The sequence below is a fragment of the Sorex fumeus genome, unplaced genomic scaffold, assembly GCF_029834395.1.
Source record: "Sorex fumeus unplaced genomic scaffold, SorFum_2.1 ptg000045l, whole genome shotgun sequence".
NCBI lineage: Eukaryota > Metazoa > Chordata > Mammalia > Eulipotyphla > Soricidae > Sorex > Sorex fumeus.
The window spans coordinates 14,759,135-14,778,880 of NW_026606102.1; the positions used below are offsets into that span (position 1 = coordinate 14,759,135).

At 39.4% G+C, this 19,746-nt stretch overlaps 1 protein-coding gene across 10 annotated transcripts in view; it reads left to right on the top strand.

Annotated features, from left to right (window-relative positions):
* TUT4 (terminal uridylyl transferase 4) overlaps nt 1–19,746 on the top strand; it is a 122,842-nt gene that overhangs the window by 77,323 nt on the left and 25,773 nt on the right. For all 10 annotated transcript variants that reach the window (XM_056122245.1, XM_056122247.1, XM_056122249.1 and 7 more), the window contains 8 exons: nt 3,756–3,930; nt 5,901–6,595; nt 9,114–9,264; nt 11,607–11,693; nt 14,065–14,168; nt 16,888–16,945; nt 17,037–17,140; nt 17,562–17,651. In XM_056122245.1, the coding sequence (XP_055978220.1) occupies nt 3,756–3,930; nt 5,901–6,595; nt 9,114–9,264; nt 11,607–11,693; nt 14,065–14,168; nt 16,888–16,945; nt 17,037–17,140; nt 17,562–17,651 (1,464 nt within the window). The remainder of the gene's footprint in view (nt 1–3,755; nt 3,931–5,900; nt 6,596–9,113; nt 9,265–11,606; nt 11,694–14,064; nt 14,169–16,887; nt 16,946–17,036; nt 17,141–17,561; nt 17,652–19,746) is intronic.

The following is a 19,746-nucleotide window of genomic DNA, read 5'->3' on the forward strand; positions in this document are numbered from 1 at the left end:
GTGCTGTGGGGCCCTCCAGCCGGTTTTCTTCTTTCCCTGCTATAGCTTTATACTAAGTTTGTCTGCATCTTTCTTTGCCCCTTATAGCCTATTGTCAACTGTCAGAACTATTCTTCTGAAGCTTAGTCATACCATGTTCTCTCCCTACTCCATAGTTAAATTATTGCAGTTGAATCTTTAATAGAAAATCAGAGTCAAGGAGTTTTTGCTGGCTTTTATATATATATATATATAATATAGGAGTACTGCTATTTATTCAGCTATCAAGCTGATTGAATTGGGCATGAACTCCACATTACTTTTCAATTCAGAATGTTAATTTAATTTTATTAGTATTATTTCCCCCCACCCCCCCTTTTCTTTGATTCATTGTGAGAAACAGTTACACAGCTTTCATGCTTGAGTTTCGGTCATACAATCGTCAAACACCCCCCTTCACCAGTGCACCTTTTCCACCACCAAAATCCCCAATATTCCCCCTCTCTCACCCCCATTCCGACCCTTCCCCTGCCTATGTGACAGATAATTTCCCCCATTCTCTCTCTCTTCTTTGGTTACATTCAGTATTTTGACACCAGTCTCACCACCACTCAAACTTGCCAAAAAGGCAGTGCTAGACAATTTGTTTTGTATTGTTTGTTATGGATAGAATATAATGTCCAGGAAATTCTGGGTCTTGGCCGTTAATGAGATTACATGGTGCCAGGGGCAGTTTGTGGGTGTGACTGCCAAGCTGCTGGAAAACTGGGGACCTGGGGGCAGAGGAGGCCCAGTCCCTATCAAGTGGGCTTAGAGATCTCAGTCACAGGTTCCCACGTACCTGGGTTTTCCGGCCCGTCCGCTCTCCAGTACGGTTCATCCCACCTTTAGTGAGGCTCGTCCCCTCTAGGGAGAGGTCGTCTGAGCGTGTGGAGAGTGATCTTGAACATGACGGCAGTTGGGTTCTGGAGGTTTTCAGCTGGCAGGGCTCTGCTTGGGGCGGGGAGGGAGACTCAACCTGCCCCCCCTCCGAGGTGCTCCAGCGAGGACAGCCTGGCATGGGGTCAGGACATTATGTGGCGCTCTCTTCCGGGAGCTTTAGTTTATAGTCTCTGGGTCTTGGCTGTTGATGAGATTCCATGGCACTGGGGGCGGTTTGTGGGTGTGACTGCCAAGCTACTGGACAACTGGGGCCCTGTGGGGAGGGAGGCCCAGTCCCTGTCTGAACGGGCTTGGAGATCTCAGTCGCCAGTTCCCATGTACCTGGGTTTTTCGGATGGTCCCTTTTCCAGTGACGTTCATCCCTTCTTGAGTGAGGCTCGTCCCCTCTAGGGAGAGTTGTCCAAGTGTGTGGGGAGTGGCCTTGAACATGACGGCGGTTGGGTTCTGGAGGTTTTTGGCTGCCAGGGTTCTGTTTGGGGCGGGGAGGGAGACTCAGCTTGGCCCCCTCCGAGGTGCCCCGGTGAGGACAGCCTGGCACGGGGTCAGGGCATTCTGTGACGCTCTCTTCTGGGAGCTTTAGTTTATAATTGCTGGGTCTTGGCTGTTGATGAGATTACATGGCGCGGGGTAGGGACATTTTGTGGATGTGACTGTCAAGCTACTGGAAAACTGGAGAGCTGTGGGGAGGAGGCCCAGTCCCGAGCCAAGTGGACCTAGAGATCTCAGTCATGGATACTTGCCCTAACTGCGTCTTTTGATCTCTTTGAAGATTTATAGGCCAGTAAGTGGACTTGTATAGCTGAGCCAGAGGTGGTTTGTGGGTATGGCTCCCACGTACTAATTTTTGGCTATTTACTTTCTTGGTAAACTTGTTGAGGTTGTTGGGGTCTGGTCAAAGGTACAGCAGCTATTTTGGGGTATATGGAAGCCTGGAGCCATCATCAGGCTGCTGACGCACTCGCCAAACCCCCCTCCCCCTTGCTGGCTAACTCTTTGTTTTCCTTATCTCTTCTTCACCTCTCTCACACTAGCTTTGCTTTATCTTTATACTAGTCACACTCCAGCTTAAGTATATTTGCTCTGTCTGGAATATTTTTTCTTCTAGAACATATTCTTCTAATTACATCTTAATGTTTCTCTGTTTTAGAACATACTTTCTTCTAATTACATCTTATTTCCTGTCTTAAAGATACTATTTAACAGTGAAACATTCTCCTATGTCCCATACTTCTGTTCTTTATTCTAAATCTATTTAGTTTTTCTTGATTGTTTAAAAAAAAAAGTTAAATTTGTTCTGTATTTTTGGCCACATCTGGTGATGCTCAGGGCTTACTTCTTGCGTTAGGGATGACATACAGATGACTCCTGGCAGTGCTCAGGGGATCATACGCAAGGCAAGTGCCTTACGTGCTCTACTGGCTCTCTGACCCCTAAACCAACTCAGTATTTTCTTACTTTCCTAGTGCTTTACTTGCAGCAAATAACTGTGTAGTAAACTTCAGTTTGTAGTAAACTTCCTGATTTAGAAGCCCATTTTAGCATGTCATCTTTACTGTACTTGTCAAATTATCTCTGCCTCTCCTGATTCATGAAGCAGTTTATGAAGCAGGTTCACCTTGTGATTGACAATATGATATAATGATAAGCAACATGAGGGTCCCAGATCATATCCTTGCACTATTGTCTTTACATCATAATATTGTTAGAATAGCTTACATACAGGGTTTGGGAGATTAAATATGAAGTATTATATATAAGTATGATCTCTTTTGTTTGCCTCTTAATTTGGTGCTATGCCTTGGTGGTGCTCAAGGCCTCCTTTTGGCTCAGCATTTAGAGGGCAGTTTTGTCCAGGGAACCATCGGATAGAGTCCAGGATGGTCGTGTGCAAGGCAAGTGCCCTACCCTTTGTACTGTCGCTCCGGCCCATGATCTGTCTCATTTAAAAAAAAAAATTCTCAGCAAAATACCATGGACATGAATTCTCTAAATGAATGTTTACTGAATGTAAACATTAGCTTTTGAAAGCCCAGGGCATATACATAGATTTTAAAAGTTATTATTACAGTGAGTTTAATCTTCGTTAGGTCAATTTTGAAAACTTGGCTGCATGTGAGAATCATGTAAGTGGCTTTAAAGATTCTTCTTTTTTGGACGGGGGGTGCTGGAGACATAGTACAGCTGGTATGTATGTTGCTTGCCTTACATGCAGCCAACCCGAGTTCAATCCCTGGTACCTCATAAGTTTCCCATTGTACTACCAGGAGTGGTTCCTGAGTGTAGAGTCAGGAGTAAGCCCTGAGCATAGCTGGGTTTGAACCCAAACCCCAAAATAAATAAAAACTTTATTGTCTAGTCTGTAGCTCTGATCACTATTCAGAATCTTGGGAAGCATGTAGGAAATGTAGGGAGTGGTGAGAAGCTTAGGTGTTAGAGTATGCTAATTCTCCCAAAGTGCTTCCAATGTTTAGCCAAAATTGAGCATCACTTGTGAAAAGACACAACTTTCTAGGAGTCCATAACCTGGAACTCTGTTCCCAGCTGTTCTATACTTCTTGACAAATTACGTACATCGTTGTGCCTTGTTATTGAAAAGATAACAGAAACTTCACAAATGGGAAGATTATGAGTCTGGAGCAATAGCAATAACAATAGCAGGGTGGGGCACTTGCCTTGAATTCAGCCTACCCAGTTTCAATTTCCCATAGATTCGTAGAGCCAGAGATAAGCCCTGAGCACAGCCAGTGACCCCCCCCCAAAAAAAAAGGGAGGGGGAGATTAAGAATTCTACAGTTTTCTGATGCCTAAATAAAAATACGTTTTTTCTTTTCCAGTCTCCTTTAGCTTTGGAAAAACCAAATCAGGTATCCTTGGGACAATTATGGTTAGAGCTGCTAAAATTTTACACACTGGATTTTGCATTGGAGGAATATGTCATATGTGTACGAATACAAGACATTTTAACAAGAGAAAACAAAAACTGGCCCAAAAGGCGGATAGCCATTGAAGGTATGAGATGATATTTTGTTTGGAGAATCTTTTTGGTATGTCATGTATTTGTTTATAATAAGCATTATAAATTTCATTGCTTTTGTAGCAGTATAAATGATACTAAGTAATCATTTACTTATTTAAATTTTTTTTAAATTGGATTGTTTCAATCAGTATTTGTTACTTTTTTAGGTTTTTTTAAATTTTCTGTTTTTTTTAAATTTTTCTTTCTTTTTAAATTTGAATCACTGTGAGATGTTCACAATTAGGTTTCAGCTGTACAGTCTTATTTAAATTTTTGTTTGGTGTTTTTGGGGGCACCTGACAGTGCTCAGGGGTAACTCTTGGCTCCGTACTCAATTACTCCTGGAAGTATCTGGGAACCATATGGGATTCTGGCTTCAGAGCTAGGAGTAACCCCTGAGCATTGCCAGTGAATGTCACCCAAAAATGGTGGTGGTGGTGGTGGGGGGTTAGTTTATGTGGTGCCATGGATCAAACCCAGGCTCTCATCCATGACAAATAAGGTCATAAATAGAACATAAGTTTTCTCTGCTGTGTAGCCCATGGCCCGGTGACTTTTAAACTCTGAAAAAAAATTTTATTCTGTAACATTGCACTCACCTTTTATAATTAAGAAGTTGAATTTCTGTCCAACAGTTTACTCTGCTTATATTACATGATTTGTTCCTTCCATCCCTTTACTAGCCTTTCCTGTTTTGTTATACTCAGAAATATTCTTAGACATTTGCTCATATCTTATATATTTTTTATATAAACTGTGCTCCGAATCCTGCAGCCATCTTTTGATTTTTTTCGTCTTTTTTTTTTTTTTTTTGGTAAAAGGGGGCAAAGAGGTTAAGAGAGGCATCCTAAAGCCTGTGACTTCCTTAAAGTAGCAGATGTCCCAGCCATAACCATCTGAAGTCTCTATCTTATCGTCATTTTAAATCTTTGATAGTGGAGAAATGCATAATAACTTTTGGATAGCGTTGTTCTTTATTACTGGGCATATTTGTTATTTCAGACTTATAAAATCTCAAAACCCTTAAACATTTTCAGAAGTTATTAAATATTAAGAATGAGGATACAGTTAATGCAAGTGAATGCCTTTCTAGAATAGACAATCTAGTCTGGATCAATATTTAAATTTTGGTTAGTTTTAGTTTTTTTCCCTCTTCTGTTTTACTTTTTCTGTTTGTTTTCTACTAAAAATGTATGGGGGTGACACCCAGTGGTCCTCAGGGGCTATTCCTGGCTCTGCTCAGGAGTGACCCCCGACGGTGCTTGGGGGAACGTATGTGGTGTTAAGGAGTTGAACTGCAATTGATGGGCTGCATGGCCAGCTCCTTAGCCCGTGTACTGTCTCATTGACCCGTGGAAAACATTTTAAAACTTGAAGCTGTGAGAATTTTCAGTTGCTCTTAATTTGCTAAAGTTGTAATTTAAGCTTGTATTCCTTACATGACTAAGGAATATTATGACTAGTGATGAAAATTTTAATCATTTTGAAGTTGGACAGTATAAGGGGACATACATCCATCATTACATCATTCTAAATACTGGGTGTGGAGAGATGATACAGCAGGTAGGGTGCTTTCCTTGCATGCGGTTGACCCGTTTGAACCCCAGCACCCGTTATGGTCCCCTGAGCGTAGATGAGTATGACCCCAAAACAAAACGAAATAAAAATCCCAAACTTTATAATAACTGAGTTGAACTCCTTAGCTGAACTCATTTTATTAATTACTTTATTACTTATTTCTCTTTGTTCTCTCTCTTTTTTTAATGTTAAGGCAGAAACAGAGGAAAAGGTGTTGCTGTTGCATTTGCTCAGTTTGTAGCAATTCTTATTGGGAAGTAGATTAAAAGAACTGGGGAAATGTAGTCTGCTGACCTTTTAACAGTATCTGCTGTAAAACTGAAAATGTAGTTTCATAGTACTTAGCTTCTGACCCCCTCCTTTTTTTCCCCCCCCTTCTAACTAGATCCATTTTCAGTCAAGAGGAATGTTGCACGGAGCTTAAACAGCCAACTTGTTTTTGAATACGTTGTGGAAAGATTTAGGGCAGCTTATAGGTATTTTGCCTGTCCTCAGAGAAAAGACGGAAATAAATCAGTTGATTCTGTTAAAAAGGAGAAGGGGAAAATCAACAGCAAGAAACTGGTAAAATCTGACAATATGATGTCTAGTTGTTGCAATCAACTTGTGGAAAGCTCAGAAAAAACAAATGCTCCGACTGGTCAGCCTGATCAGCATGATAAAACAGAATGTACATCCCAGAGATGTATTATTGAAGATGGCGGTTTGTTGGTAAATGAACTAAATTTGGCTGAGTGTCGACAAGAATCTTCATCTCTTTCTACCAGTGAAGGTGGTGAATTAGTGCCAGCATCAGTTAAGAAACCAGATAATTTAGCGCCTTCAGAAACATGCTTAAAAAAGGAACTCGGCGAGAGCAACTGTATTAATAAATCTCCAGACTCAGATAAATCTGCTGATATACGCTGCAGATCAAATTTAGAAACGGAGAATTCTCATCAGATTGTGTGCTTTGACACATCTGCTACCTCTTGTAACTGTAAAGCTACGGAAGATGCTTCTGACCTTCATGATGATGATAACCACCCCAACCAGGAATTGTATTATGTATTTGATAAGTTTATTTTAACCTCTGGCAAGGTAGGATACATTTTGTAAGCAATTTGCAAAATATTTTGGTGGTAGTATGACTTCATATAGTTCTTAAAATCAGAAGTATAAAAAATAACTTTTGATGATAGACTTGTTTTAAAATATTTTGGTGTATATGTAACATAAATCATGTAAAACAAGTTTATTATTAAAGTTATTTTACATATAATTTTATTATATAAAATTTTAAATATAAAATACATTAGATATGTCTTTTCCTTTTGTATTTTTGCCTGTAGTTGCCTTTGAAGAATATAAATTCCAAAGTGGTTTTATTTTATTACTAGTTTGTTGATTTCACCTTTTCTTCTATATAAAGATTCCTCAAACTTTGGGGGAAAAAGTTTGATATTGGTTGCATACATTTTAAAGCTTGCTAATTTTTAAATGCACATGATGATTTTTCTTTCACAAGGAGAATGTAAGGCCTGTAAACTTTTAATAGCATTTTATTTGAATTAAAAAAATTTTTTTTGACAAAAGCTATTCCCAATTCAAGTTGGACCCATCAAACCATACCTACCTTGCAGTGCTTAAAGGTCTGTATGTTGAGTATATTCCTTGTGCCAGAATTTTGTGGGGTTTTGTTTGTTTTGAATCTTCCAACTGGTGTTCAGGAGACCTGGATACCTTTCCAGGCTTGACTAACAGGGCCGGCAGTCAATGAAAGGGCCGGAGAACATCGCCTTGCTTGGTTCCTTTAGTTTCAAGGATTACCCAGGCCACCCGGTGATGCATGAGGGTGGGGGTGAGCCACTCCAGATGGGCTCAGGAGCCTCCAAGACCTCACTCTGATACTTGAGGCACCCGGTATGCCAGGCTCTCACCTGAGTCAGCTACATGCCAGGCATTCTCTAACCCATGCACTGTCTTGCCTGCCCCTTGAATATTGATGTCTTAAAAGTGTTTCTGTTTTGATGTGCCTATGGAAGTAATGGGTAAAGTGTAAGTGTATAAACATATTACAGATAAAGGAAAACTTAGCTCAGGGAAAAAAAAATTGCAGTTTCTGCCACTGAACTTCTGTTGGAGTATGGTAGACTATATAAATTTATTGGAATCTTAACCTTTTTTGTGTTTAAAATGGAATAGTCTGAACTCCATAAATTACAGAAAATAAAATATTGCAGCGAAAATAGAACAATATTGCAGTGAGGAGAAAATAGGCAATGAGTCCTTTGTCAATAAAAGGAAGTTTTAGGGGCAGGGGAGATAATTCAAAAGGCTAGACTGCATACCTTGTATGCTTGAGAACTTGAATTTAATCCTCATCACTGCTTGTTTCAGTATTGTGGTTGCAGCCCTGGTGCCCCTGTCAGGCTACACCCACCCAGCACCAGTGGTCTTGAGCAGCACTGCATAACTTGAACCTGTCACTGACCCAAGAGGGTTATATTTATTGTTGGGCTGCCATGAGTGGTCCCCAGTGCTGAAGCACTGCTAGGGCATATACCTTAACATGCTTGTTTAGCATGTTCCCAAGCCAGCTTCCATTCCTGACATCACAATGGTCGACATCACAATGCTCCCCGTGCACCGCCCAGAGCTACCCTGGAGATCCCCAGCACTGCCAGAGTGGCTGGAGGGATCCTCATCACTGCAGGCCTAAATGTGTTGTGTCCTCACACCCTTCTATTGAGCTGATCGCCTATTAGGTTGAGAATTGCTGCTGGGTCCCTGAACCCCCTGAGCACTGCTTGGGAGCTGCCTCCCATAAAGAAAAAAGCTGGAAAGTAATACAGTTTAATTGGTTTAGCAATACTGTTGGTAAGTCTTACAAATTCTAATTTACTAAATGGTATTCATTCTTTGTAAGGTTAAATCTGGCAGCATTTTATTTAGCTGATAGTGTTTAGGGCATATAGGCTATGAAATAATGAAAAATGGCAAAATTGTAGAGCAATCTTAATTATGCCGTACTTTACATCGTATTATTTATAAAATTATTTCCTGGGAATTTAGGGTAAGCTCTGATTTTAATTTTTAAGTAGCATTTATAATAATTTTCTGGTAAATATTAAACTTTTTTTTAAACTTGATACTGTTGGAAAGATAGGTAATACAGGAGGTAATGCTCTTGCCTTGCGTGTGGCTGTATTAGTTACGAACCTGAACCAGACTCCCAGCACCACAATGGTATCCCGAGCACAGAGCCAGGAATGCCTCTGAGAGAGCACTGCTGGATGTGGCCTCCTCCCCACCAAAAAAAAAAAAAGGTTAAAAATTCCTGTGGTGCAGGACCAGAGTGATAATACTGTGGGTAGGGCTCTTGCCTTGCATGCAGCAGACAGGATTCCGTTGTGATATCTCATATGGTCCCCTGAGCCCTGATAGGAGTGATCCCTGAGTGTTGTCAGGAATAAGGCATTTAGCAACGATGGTTGTGATGTGGAAACCAAAACTAAACAGTGAAGGCCCCCAAAACAAAACCAAAATTTTCTAGCAAGTGTTGATGAAGTCCCTCAGTAATTTATTTATATCATCAGCTTTTCTCCTGTTTGTATAGCCGCCAACAATAGTATGCAGCATCTGCAAAAAGGATGGCCATTCAAAAAACGACTGCCCAGAGGATTTCCGGAAAATTGATCTAAAACCTTTACCACCAATGACAAATCGATTTCGGGAAATACTTGATTTAGTATGTAAGAGATGTTTTGGTAAGTATTTTATTATTTGTAACCTTACTAAGACTAGATTCTTAGATGTAAAATATTTAAAAATTATTCAGCATTTTGCTTTTATTTTATTTTTGTGGAGGTTTTTGAATAGATTTTATTTTTTTTGCTTTTTGGGTCACCCAGCAATGCTCAGGGGTTATTCCTGGCTTTGCAGTCAGGAATTACTCCTGGCGGTGCTTGGGAGACTATATGGGATGCTGGGGATCGAACCCGGGTCGGCCGCACGCAAGGCAAACACCCTACCTGCTGTGCTATCGCTCTGGCCCCAGTTTTTAAATAGATTTTAAATAAGCATGCCTATTTACTAAATTCTTACCAAATACCTGTCACTATAGTTAAAAAACCAAAGGGGATACAGAGTTCATATGTGTTAGTCTTAAGGAGCTTAGACTTTGGAATTTTCACTGATATAGTAGCCCCTGTGCCGCATGACTCCCCCAAATCCTGCCAGGAGTGATCCTTTCAGCCCAGAGCCAGGACTAAGCCCTGGTCACAGCCGCGTGTGGGACCTCACCCCCCCAATCCCCCCAATCATTGTGTTTCAATTAAGATATTTCTGATTTCATAACATACATGAAGTGATCACTCCTTCCTGACCTTTCTTATCCCCCATCTCCTTTAGGCAACCATTTATTAGCCTTTTTTTTTTTTTTTGCTATAAGTTTGCTGGTGTTTTATAGAGCATTTTTTTATGAATGGAATCACTTGGGAAGGGAAGGCCAGACCTTTCTCACTTTGCATAATCAGAGCGCCATCCATATTGTAACATGTCAGTGGTTTGTTTGTTTTAATTTATAACATAGGTTCTCTTATGTGAGTATGTCACTTGAAAATATATTTTTTAATTTGGTTGGGTTTTTTGGGGGGGTGGAGTTGAGGAACACACTGCCTATTCAGGGCTTACTCTCCTGGCTCAGTGCTCAAGGGCCGCTCCTGACAGTGCTCAGAGGACCATAGGTGGTGCTGGGCAAAGAACCTGGGTCAGTTATGTGCAAGGCAAGTGCCTTACCTACTGTACCATCTCTCCAGCCCATCTTACCTGTTGGTAGTTTGGCTTGTTTCTTAAGTTTTCTCTGTAACAAATAAATGCTATGTAAGAAATTTCATGTGTGAATTGATGTATGGCCATATATTTTAATTTATCTTGGGTACATACCCAGGAGTGGGCTAACTGAATGAATCAATTTTGTTAAAATATAATTCACTGCATTTATATTATTATAAATGATTATCTATGGCTGGGTTCTATGTTCTTTGCTCTTCCTACATCAGTTTGTGGGTTTTTTGTTTTTCTTTTTCAAAGCATTTTCTTGCTTTGCTGCAAAGTTCTTTGGTCTTTGTCAAGTGCATTATGTCATATATGAACATTAGAATACCACACAGAATAGTTTTACCATTTTCTAAAAACATCACCTGTGTTTCAGTTCTTTATTTTTTAATTTAATTTTTTTTGTTTCGGCTCTTTAATTTTCCCTCATTTACTAACCAGCAGTAGTAAATTCATATCAAGTTTATCAAAAGTTGAATATTTGTTTACTTCATTATAGTAAATTACTGGTTTCTGTTCCTATTACCTTATTTATTCTTGGGGATGAGTTTGGAAGAGGAGACAGAAAAAGACAGACTGGTTGGTATTTGTTTTTAAAAATAAGATGAATTGGGGGCTAGAGTGATAGCACAGCAGGGTAGGGCATTTGCCTTGCATGCGGCTGACCTGGGTTCGATTCCTAGCATCCCATATGGTCCCCTGAGCACCGCCAGGAGTACTTCCTGAGTGCAGAGCCAGGAGTAACCCGTGTGCATTGCCGGCTGTGACCCAAAAAGCAAAAAGAAACAAGGATGAATATAAATAACTAGAAATGTAGAAGGGCATTATAAAACTATCCCCATACAAGTTTGAAGTTTGTAGAACTAAAGAGATTCTCTAAGGAAAGCTCTTGAATGATTGTGATTGGACAAAGAGGTTTAGAAGATATGAAACTTGACCAGGCATTTGAGGAAACTGTTGAATTAAAGTGTTAGGTATCTAGTGTAATAAAAACAGTCTTAACTCAGGAGGAAAAAAAGCAAGTATACAGGAAAAAGTGGAATGTCTGGGGAAGAAATATATATCATGAAAGTAAATACATTTTGTAAATATTTCATAGGAAAAATAGCCATGTGAAATGTATGTCTATTTACAGAAATTTATTTCTGCTTTCCCTTTGTCCATTTGTTCCTCAGTAGCATATATGATTTTAGTTAGAAAACCCAACAAAAATTTTAAATGGACATTTTTAGATTTCGTTAAAATTATTTTTCTTTTTCTTTTTGAAAAACAGATGAGTTATCACCACCTTTCTCTGAACAACATAACAGGGAACAAATTTTAATCGGCTTAGAAAAATTTATTCAAAAAGAATATGATGGTATGTATATGTTAAAAATTTGGTTGCTGTTGTTACTATAGTCTCTTGGTCTGAATATTCTCTAAGAGGTATATAGAATATTATGTGCTACCTACTGTAGAAACAGGGGATGTATGCTGATAAATGAGATGGAACTCTGTTCTTACGAAACATATTAGAGGGGAGACAGGGAATGGATAGATTGTACAACAGGTAAGATGCTTGCCTTGTGCACAGCCAGCCCACTTTCCATCCCTGGCACCACATACTGTCCCCCAAGTTTAGAGCCAGTACACGATGAGCACAGTTGGACGTGGCCCCAAAGCAGAAAACATTAAAAATGAAAAAAAAGAGGGAAGACGGGTAATAGTAGCAGTTATATCAGGAAGTAATAAAACCTGTTCAAGTGAAGGAGTTAAAAGAATGTGCTGGAGAGAGAGAGTACAGTGCTTTCCTTGCGTGTGGTTGACTCAGGTTGACCCAGGTACCCCATGTGGTCCTCTGCGCACCCCCAGGATTGATCCCTGGAGTAGCAGAGCTAGAAGTGAGCCCTGAGCACCACTTAGAGTGGCTCCCAAACAGAAACAACAACAGCAGCAGCATGGTGTTTTACTATGGTTATTATGGTAGTTCTTTTCTGATGAGGGGCCTTTTGGGTAGAACCATTAGGAATAGGAAGAATTGAATTATGGCTGTACAGGGAGAAGAGGACATTCTAGAGAGGAGTTATATATACATAAATACAAAGAAATCACGTACAAGGGTTGTGGAGGTACCAGAGTTCACGCATAGGGATATTTGATGGGTTTTTTTTTTTTGCATGTTTTGTTTTAATTGAACCGCCATGAGATACAGTTGTGAAGTTGTTTGTGATTGCCTAACACCCTTCCCTTCAGTGTGTTTCCCACCGCCAGTGTCCCCAGTTTCCCTACCATCCCCTCTCCCAGACTGTCTCTACGACAGATGATCTCTCCCCCCCTCCTTTTCTCTTCCCCTTTCCCCTTTCCTTCTCCTCCTCTTCCTCTTCCTCTTCTTCCTCCTTCTCTTCCTTCCCCCCTCCCCTTTTGGCCATTATGATTTGCAGTAGAAGTACTGAAAGGTTATCATCCCTTTACCTCCTTTCTGCACTCAGTTCTTATCTAGATGATCATTTCCAGTTAGCGTCATTAAGAGTGGTATCATCCTTACTGCACTCCCTCCAACCCCAACCCCCAACAACCACCCCCCCCCCCCCAAACACACACATGTACCAAACTTCCAATCATGGACCAGTCTTCCTGGCCCTCGTTTCTCGTTTCTACTGTCCTTGGGTATTAGTTTGTACTATGTGTATTTTCAGCCTCCCACAAGCGAGTACAATTAGTCTGTGTCTGTCCCTCTCCCTCTTGACTCATTTCACTCAGAATGATACTCTTCACGCACAGATTTGATCTTGTACTGCATGACTTCTGATCACAACCCTTCTCCTAGCTGCCTAAGCAGCACTGAGTGGCCCTGGTGGTCCATAGCACCACAGGTTTCAAGCGGTATCGCATCTTTGGGCCCTTGTGTTTCACCATTTGGTCTTCTCGGTTGAGTATTTTCAGCAGTGGTCTCTGGATTGCATGAGTACTTCTTGGGAGGTTCCCTTCTTCTGCACCCTCCCTCCCTCTCCCTCAGTAATAGAGCGCCCTAGTAATAGAGCGGCAATATAAAACTACAGATTCTAAGTAGTGCCCCGAAAAATGTTCATTTCAAATATAGAACTTAATTCTTGGTCATAATGAATAAAAACAGATTAATTTAAAAATTTGGTTACGTTGGAGGTGGGTGTGGAGGTTGCATGTAGGCGTTAAAAGGGTTAATTTATATTTGTGTCTTGGGCAACTGCATAGATGATAGTACTGTTTAGAGTAGTAAAGGTAAAGGCCCTCCCGTTGATCGTCGATTTGCTCGAGCGGGCCCAGTAACGTCTCCATTGGAGACTTTGTTGTTACTGTGTCTGGCATATCGAATACTCTCGGTAGCTTGCCGGGCTCTCCGAGAGGGGCGGAGGAATCGAACTCGGGTCGGCCATGTTGGCCGCTTGTAAGGCGAGCGCCCTACCCGCTGTGCTATCGCTCCAGCCCCGTTTAGAGTAGTAGAGATGATTAATAGTAGGTTTGGCTAAAGTTTATAATTTTGTGTTGATTCTATGATGTTCGATTAAAAAATGGAAAAAGTACATATGTTGACTTGGGCGAAGCTACCAAGCTCTCGATGGGTCGAGTTTGGGATTTCTAGGGACTTGCTACTGATCATGCTCGTACATTTAATTGCTTAGGCGAACAAGATGTGTTCAGCCATCAGTTAGTGATAAATATTCTTTCTTGCTCGTTATAAAAATTGGCTTTCCCTCTTTTTTTGCTTTTAGAAAAGGCAAGATTGTGTTTATTTGGTTCTTCTAAGAATGGATTTGGATTTCGTGATAGCGATCTGGATATTTGTATGACCTTGGAAGGACACGAAAATGCAGAGGTAAGAGTGTTTGGAAAGAGATGTGCAAGTTCTTTTATCTTAATGAGGAATCTATTTTGTATTTTGTTTGTAGTATTGGTAAAAAATTTTGGTGTCATTCTTTGAATCATCACATTAGTTCTGGGGATCAAACCCAGAGTTCCATACATGCAAAGCATGCGCTCTGCCACGGAGCTATATTTCTGTTTGATTAATTTTATAATGCAAAAACCATATCGCAAGTGCTTTGTAATGATTTTTTGGGTTGTTTTTAGTAAGGTAAAATACCATATACTTTTAAAATTAGAATCATTGTAAAACTGATGCTTCTTTGGTTGTGAACCTTGACCATAATTCTCTCTTAGTTTTTCTAAAAGCTGATTTTCTTTAAACAGTACACATGGAAAATAAAGGCTGTCATCTAATTTATAAATGGATTATGCTGTAGAGTTTAATTGTAAATTTTTGGCATTCAGGATAACTTTCTGTAAAAGCAATGTTCTGATACATTTCTTAGGTTAGCTTTTAGAAACTCATTTTGGGTGGGGAGGGGAAATACATTTACTGAGTCCGTAGTATACACTTTTACATACATTATCTCATTTCACTTTTACAACCACCTTCGAGGTAGATATTATTTCCCCCATTTTACAGATGAGGAAACTGAGAGATAAACTGACTTGCCCAAGGTCACACAGCTAGTAAATGTTGGAGCCGGGATTCGTATACCCAGGTCTGTCTGACTCCAGAGTTCATGCTCTTTCCATTTTATCTCACTGCTTCTGTGTAATATACTTAACCCATAATGTAGCTGAAATATAGTACTAATAGTACCGTAGAACCTAACCACTACTTTGTGAAAATTGAAAGCTTTCTGAGTTCCACAGTGAGATGCCAGGAGCAGACCTTCCCCAGAGCAAGTATCATCACGGAGTGGGGACTTGTGCTTTCCTTTATGTGTATCAGGCCTCAACAGTTGGAATGAGGAGATTGCTAAGCTGCGGTAAAGCAAAGGACCTGGTTGGACAGGGAAGATGTGTCCCAGGTCTCCTGAGTGATAACTAGAAAGGAAAGGACCTTTGTAGTTCCTCATTTCTTAACCTGCATAACTGTTGATAATTTGTTTCAAAATCAAGAACTGCTTGCAAGATTGGGGTGAGGCCACGCTTCTGGCATCTGTGGTGGTGTCAGTATAGCCTCTGTTGAAAAATGAAGTAATTCACCAGATTAGTGTCCTCATGTGTTCTGGAAGTAGTTTTACAAGAGGTGGTTTGTAAGTTGTTAAAACAGTAAAGATGCAGTGATCCTTGGTGTAGATCCTAGTTTTTGGCCATAGAAAGTTGCTAAAGTAAGTACTATTTTCGTTTCCTGCAAGAAACAGAAATTAAATATTTAGTTCTCTTTAACTTCTCATTGCCATCTACATCAAAAGAGACTGCTCATCTCTGTTTTGAAGAACAGGAGCTAAAGGAACGGGAAGTGATTTTTTACCCAAGAAAAAGGTTAGGGTTTTAGGTATTTTCTGTATAAAATACATAATTTATGATATTCACATTGAAAATTTAAATTTTTTTCCTGGAGATGAGCCTTAAGTGAAACTTAACAATAGTATAGTATTGTGCAATAGAGAAAAATAATCTTTTTGTTTTGTTTCTTTTGGGGCCACACACGGTGACTTACTCCTGGCTCTGTACCCAGGAATTATTCCTGGTGGGTTTGAGGGATGTTGGGGAGGATCTAACCTGGGTTGGCCATGTGTAAGGCAAGAGCCCTAACTGCTGTAGTATATAGCTCTGGCCCTAAAAAGAATTTAAAAAAAATTTATCATGTGTTAATTATTAACTAAAGATTCTCTGGAAACTTTTAAATTAATCTGTGATAGCTACTTTACCACTCTCTTGTTTAATTAATATGTGATAGCTACTTTACCACTCTCTTGTTGCTCAAAGCAGATTGAGGATATGCAGAGGTGATTTTAGTAATAAATATGGACTTTGATGTATATACTCTTCCAGTTCAATCCAGTTAATTTTTACTGCCATTTTCTTTCCTGTTTCTTCTGTTTTGGTTATATTACCATATCAACTCTGCTGTCTTAAGTTTTTTTAAAAAATGCAATACAAAAATGTGCAGTGTAAAAATTTCATTCTTATGCAGAGGTAAGAAGTGGGCACTGGTAATCAGGTTGTTTTCTTCATCAGCATAATAAGTGGCTCACATTTAAAGTGCTTATTTCACATGATGCTGAATGCTCTATTATAGGTCTTATGTAATCTTTCCAACTACTGTATGAAATCAGAGCTTATGACCATCTTGATTTTACAAAGTAGTATGAGGTTCAGGGTATAAAACGCAACTAGTCAGAATCATTAGGTTGTCAATACTTGTTTCAAGATTACCTTACAGGTTTGTTTACATTCAGAAGTTAACATTCTTAATCAGTACAATTTTGTCTGTGCTTTTCAAACTTTACGTATATGTGAATTAACCTTAGGATCTTTTTATAATACAGAATATGATTTCATATATTGTGTTGGGGTCTGGGAGTTTTCATCTTTATTATTTCCAGATGATGCTGATACAGAAGGTCTTTGGGCCACATATTTTGGGCAGCACCATTATGTGATGCTTATGGCAGGAGATATTAAAAGCTAGTATTAAATGCCTGGGCCAAAGTAGAATTTGCACAAAGCCAACTTGATTCAGCAAATTTGAATTATTTATTTCTTTTGTTTTTTAGAAATTAAATTGTAAGGAAATAATTGAAAATTTGGCGAAAATTCTTAAGAGACATCCAGGTATGGTTTTTCAAGTATAAGTTTAAATAACATGAAATATTTCTATGCTTTATAAAAATTATTTAACCTAGTGAAATTTATTTTAAATCAGGTTTAAGAAACATTTTGCCTATAACTACTGCCAAAGTGCCTATAGTAAAATTTGAACACAGACGGAGTGGGTTAGAAGGCGATATCAGTTTATATAATACATTGGTAAGTTTTTTTTTTTTAACTTCGATCCACGTGGTTATGGATATGCTTGTTACTTTAAAAGTATGGAGGGGCTGGAGCAATAGCACAGTGGGTAGGGCATTTGCCTTGCATGTGGCCAACCCAGGTTCGATTCCCAGCATCCCATATGGTCCCCTGAGCACCGCGAGGGTGATTCCTGAGTGCAGAACCAGGAGTGACCCCTGTGCATCGCCAGGTGTGACCCAGAAAGCAAAATAAATAAATAAAAAATGAAAGTTTATGGATAGCTTACTATATATGTCTCTTTTATTCCTTTTGTGTTTCCAGTTTCATATTTCATATTTATAATTTCTGTACTTGGGGTGTATTATATTCTTTTGTCTAATTTGTAAGTTTAATTTGAGTAAACTGAGTTGTTTATAAATATGGGTTTATTTTTCAGGCTCAGCACAATACAAGAATGCTAGCTACTTATGCAGCTATTGACCCTAGAGTACAGTACTTGGGATATACGATGAAAGTGTTTGCTAAGGTATTTATGTATATCTTAATAATTTGCTTTGTTATAATGCTTATGATAGTTAAAATGAAAAACTGGTGTTAGATTTGTGAAAAATACTGAGTTTCCTTTATCTGCATTTTCAAAAAGAAGCAGTAATAGATGGTTTAAATGTATACCTCAGAGCAGGGTGATTCTTCGTTTTTTTATTTATATGTTTTGTATTTCTATGTGCAAGTCTAGCAAAATTCTCAGTGGTAAAGTTTCTTAGTGCAGTAATGATTTTCAGCCACAAGAATGGGAGTTGGAATATATTATAACTAAGAATCTGGGATAGTTAAGAAATCTACTGTTTGGGTTTAGTAGTAAGTAAATTTTTCTGACAAATAATACCAACAGTAATGAATAGATACATTTTTTAAAAAATAAAGTAAGGAAAAACTCCATGATGGTTCAGACTTTTGTGTTCCTAGTGTCTGTTGTATGGTAAATAATGAATTAGTGCTTTTGTGAAAGGGTTTTTAGTGTGTCTGTGACACACAGTTGTATTTGATAAAGCCAACTCTACCAAAGAAGTTGTGTTTAAATATTCCTTCATACGTCTTCATAGACAAGAGGACATACTATAAAATAATGGCATGTGGCTGCTTATTAAAATTACATTTGCTATAGCTGCATTTTTAGATTCACTTAGGAAAATGAGTTTTAATGTTACAGTTCTATACATTGCAATTAGATTATGGTTTTGGTAATAAAACCAAGTGGTTCATATCCTGCAGTTTCTTTCCCTTTTTGTAATATTAGCTAATTCTTTGCTCAGTTTCTTGTTAGAGTTTTGTTATTTTTTCGGTCACAGCCAGCAGTGCTCAGGGATTCTCCTGGCTCTGCAGTCAGAAATCATACCTGGAGGTGCTCAGGGGGCCATATGGGATGCTGTGGATAGAAACCAGGTTAGCTGTGTACAAGGCAAATACCCCTCCCTACTATACTATTCATTCTGGTCCCATTTTACTCAAAATTTCCAATGACAGGAATCACAGCCAAGATCTAAGACATATGTAGCATATACCTTCAGATCAATCACCTCCCTGGCTAGTTTTTTTTTTCCTTAACTACATTTTTGAATAATATATGTAATAATTCAAAAGGCATTTTTTTAATAGTAAAAAATATCTGCTATACCTTAGCTAACTAGTGCCTCTTGCTGAAGGTAGCCAGTGTTACAAGTTTCTCATGTCTTTTTGTGTGTCGTGGGGTGTCTCCTCAGGTGCTAATGGGAGCTGGGGGATCCCCTCCTAGAGATAACACAGCCAGTCAGGCCACCGGTTCTATGCTAGAGTCTGAGGATTGCAAAGCTGCTCCTGCCCTGGGGTGTTAGGATCACCAGATCCACTTCTCATGATGCGCAGGGAATTCAAGGCTACACCCGGTGCTCCTTTGGAAACCGTGTGGTACCAGGCACTAAATATGCATCATTGCCTGCAAGGCATGTGCTCCTTAACTCCTGTTCTTTCTCCCTGGCCCCCTCATATTTATTTTCTCCTTTGTTACAGGTACAAGTACACTGAAATACTAGTTTCTTGCTTTTATTTCCTGAGCAGTAATATGAGATGAATTTTTATTATTGTGTACTAAGAACTTCCTCCCTCCAACTCCCACCCCAACCCCTGCGAGCACTTTACCTCTGAGACTCATACCTGTTTCTGGGCAGGACTCAGTGAGGGCCTCCAGCGGCCAGTTCTAGGACTATATGGCCCACTCTGTTGACTGAAGGGTTTAGTGCTGAGGGCTATCAGTATGGTGCTTTTGGATCCAGTGGTGCTGGGGACCACCACAGTTACCCTGGCAGTGCTCAACCCAGAACCAGACTCCTGCCCTCTGCTATTTGAGTATTTTCCTGAACCTCTTTTCTTATTTGAAAGTGCCTATACAAGGTGTTCCAGTGTGTAAATGGTCCTCAGTTTTTAAAACCTTTGCTTTACTTAATGAGTCTTAGTGCTGTTATTTAAAGAATTCAATCTTGCCTTTTTTTAAAATTTACAAGATAAAGCCACAATTTCTAGGCTAATGGTCGTGCACTTTTAATATTCTGATATTGCACAATTTTTCTTTGGAGTATGCCAGTTTA